Consider the following 2,577-nt stretch of genomic DNA (forward strand, 5'->3'; position numbering starts at 1 on the left):
CGTCTCATCCGCTCTCTCGCTCCAATCCATCGTGAAAACATCGATCTCATGATCATTCATCAATATGTGCTCATGTCGCTATTATTATTATGATGATGATGATGGCGCGTTCAGCATCTCTGCGCGTGAATGAGGACAGGTGACGCGCGCCCCCGCCGTCTCGACGCTGCTCTCCTACATTCGGTCTCATCTGAGTTACCTTTGACCTACATCAGCTCGTCACAATCAACATTTAACCATTTTTTATTATTTTACAAAAACAAAAAAATCTCACTTACACTCCTTACCAATGATAAAGAAGGGTATTGTTGATATTATTATATTTCATTATATTTTATATTGTGTGGCTTGTACTGTAGTATCTGTACAGTAATATTTTACGAGAGTTAAGAAACGAAATCAAACAAATTTTTTTTTATTTAGAAACATTTTTATTGAAAGATTAGAGATGGAGAACCTGTATACATGTATAAAATCTGTTTAACTGGCCCTTCATTACAAATAAACATTGTCACTATCCTACTTACTGTAGTAAAACCATGTAAGCGGGAATTTAATAAAAGCTTTTTGCAGTACACGGGAAACACCAGCAGGTGTCACAACAATCAAAAATGTTTATGTGTGAAGAGAACCTCTATCTGTTACTGTACATCAAGTCCCTCTTTATACATTCTTGCCGAAGGCCACACGCGGGCCGGAACGCGGTACTCTGGGCGCTTCCATCCCATCCGAGATGATCCAGATGGCCGGTGTGTATCTGTTGGCCTCCATCACCACCCGGATCTCCTCAGCTCGGGCCATCTCCTCCAGCTCCGGACTCGTCTCTGGACACCAGTCTACCATGAATTTATCTTTGGTCTCACACAGGTTGATCTGGACCTCATCTGGCTGTTCTCCAAACAAATAGTCTGCAAAAAAACTAAACATTACGTAAAGTACCTGGACTGAGAGAGCAAGCAGATATTCTGGTTCTGGTATTTCTTGTTAAATGTTTTAATTGTCATTTTTGGACCAAACACTTAACCCAGTGTCAGACTTAAAGGTCCAGTGTGTCCAGTTTTGGGATGATCTATTGATAGAAATGCAATATAATATACATAGCTACAGTATGTCTTCAGATGTGTATAAAGAGCGTCACAATGAAGCGTTGTGTTTTTATGACCTTAGAATGAGCTATTTCTGTCTACATACATCACGGGTCCTCATACATGTACTTGGTCATGTTCTTTCAGCCATCATGTGTTTGTAAAGGGAGGGAAGTTCCCAAACTTGCCAGTAGATATTACTGACTGGACCTTTAAACCGGTACAAAATGTTTGTGATGTAGTCTGAGCTCCAGACCCAAGTTTGAGTCTCTCTCCAACTTCCCTTCCTGTCCTGACTACGACTGCATATAAACAAAAGGCCAAAAGTTAATGTGAAAAATCATTCATGTAGTGTGTTTTGTTTTAATGTACTATTTGAATGCTTCTTGGGACGAAAAAAAATCATTTATAAAAGTATACTTTTGAATTGACTTCAAGTGTTAGAGCCCTTCACAGTAGTGCACTTTAAGTACATAACAAGCTTAGAATCTACATACGAAGTCATCTGAAATTATGTTTTTTTAAGAAGCATACTAGTAGCATGCTTGAACAAACTTTGTTTAGTAAGAGAGAGATTTGATCATGAATTCATTGGCACAGTAATGTTGTATTTTGTAAATACATGTCTCATACAGCTGTACAATGTCACGTCACCTGCTATATCATGCATCAGGTCCTTGATGAGGTGTCCGATGATGGCATAGAGGGTGGCTACTATGACCATGGACGCAAGGATGATGTAGAAAACATGAATGGGAAGATGGATGGCATCTCGAGAGGGTGGGACATAGCTTTTAAAGAAGACCTCTTCCTCCTCGCCAGGGGTCAGCGTGGCCAGATCACGGTATCCAGCCATCATGACCTGTCAAACACATACTGTATCTCACATCACAGATCATCATTGATCTTATGAAAGATGGGTTATCATATCCAATCAACCTAACTTCCCTGGCAAAAATAATGAAATGATTATAAATTATTCATAAGCTTTCTGGGTGCTTCAATGATGAAGAAAGTCAAAGAATACGAATTTCCTCTTTACTGAGCAATGCACTGTTTTTGTGTAGAGATGACACAGAATGACCCTGTAACTCTTCTAACTCTTGTCAATCATAAATGTCATTTTCATAGTACAGTAGACAGACATGAACACACTGTAAATGTGCAATACATACCGTTAGAAAGAGAGGTCTGATGAGGCCGATGGCATATTCATACAAACAGAGTTTCTTCACACCGTGCACACCTACACATGAGAACTGAATGCTGTGCTGTGATTGGGTGAGTTTCTGAAGGTCAAGGGGTTTCTCCGTGGTTATGATCCAGCTTTAAAAAGGCTTACGTGTTATGTTTAGTCATGACACTTAACTGGATTTTGCCATAAAGAGGTCAATGCTTAACACTGTAAACCTCCACCTCCTAAGTTTATGAACCATCAATTAAAATCAAACTCAAATCGATTAAACAGACACAAATGAATGCGTTGAAGGGT

At 39.5% G+C, this 2,577-nt stretch overlaps 1 protein-coding gene across 1 annotated transcript; it reads right to left on the minus strand.

Annotated features, from left to right (window-relative positions):
- Positions 1-421: 421 nt before the first annotated feature.
- LOC306892345 (uncharacterized protein) lies at positions 422-2,349 on the minus strand. The gene is made up of 3 exons (XM_079453388.1): positions 2,261-2,349; positions 1,740-1,947; positions 422-908 (listed from the first exon to the last, which is right to left on the minus strand). Exons 2-3 carry the CDS (start codon positions 1,942-1,944, stop codon positions 664-666), a joined length of 450 nt encoding a protein of 149 aa, XP_079309514.1. The 5' UTR covers positions 1,945-1,947; positions 2,261-2,349; the 3' UTR covers positions 422-663.
- Positions 2,350-2,577: the final 228 nt, after the last annotated feature.

The sequence above is a fragment of the Barbatula barbatula genome (assembly GCF_947034865.1).
Source record: "Barbatula barbatula genome assembly, chromosome: 3".
NCBI lineage: Eukaryota > Metazoa > Chordata > Actinopteri > Cypriniformes > Nemacheilidae > Barbatula > Barbatula barbatula.

What these genes read in the sequence shown, in the direction of transcription:
- LOC306892345 (XM_079453388.1), bottom strand. Translation starts at nt 1,944, where the DNA reads ATGATGGCTGGATACCGTGATCTGGCCACGCTGACCCCTGGCGAGGAG. An exon ending in CCTGATGCATGATATAGCAG is followed by an intron (nt 909 to 1,739) that starts GTGACGTGACAT and finishes GTTTTTTTGCAG; the next exon opens with ACTATTTGTTTGGAGAACAG.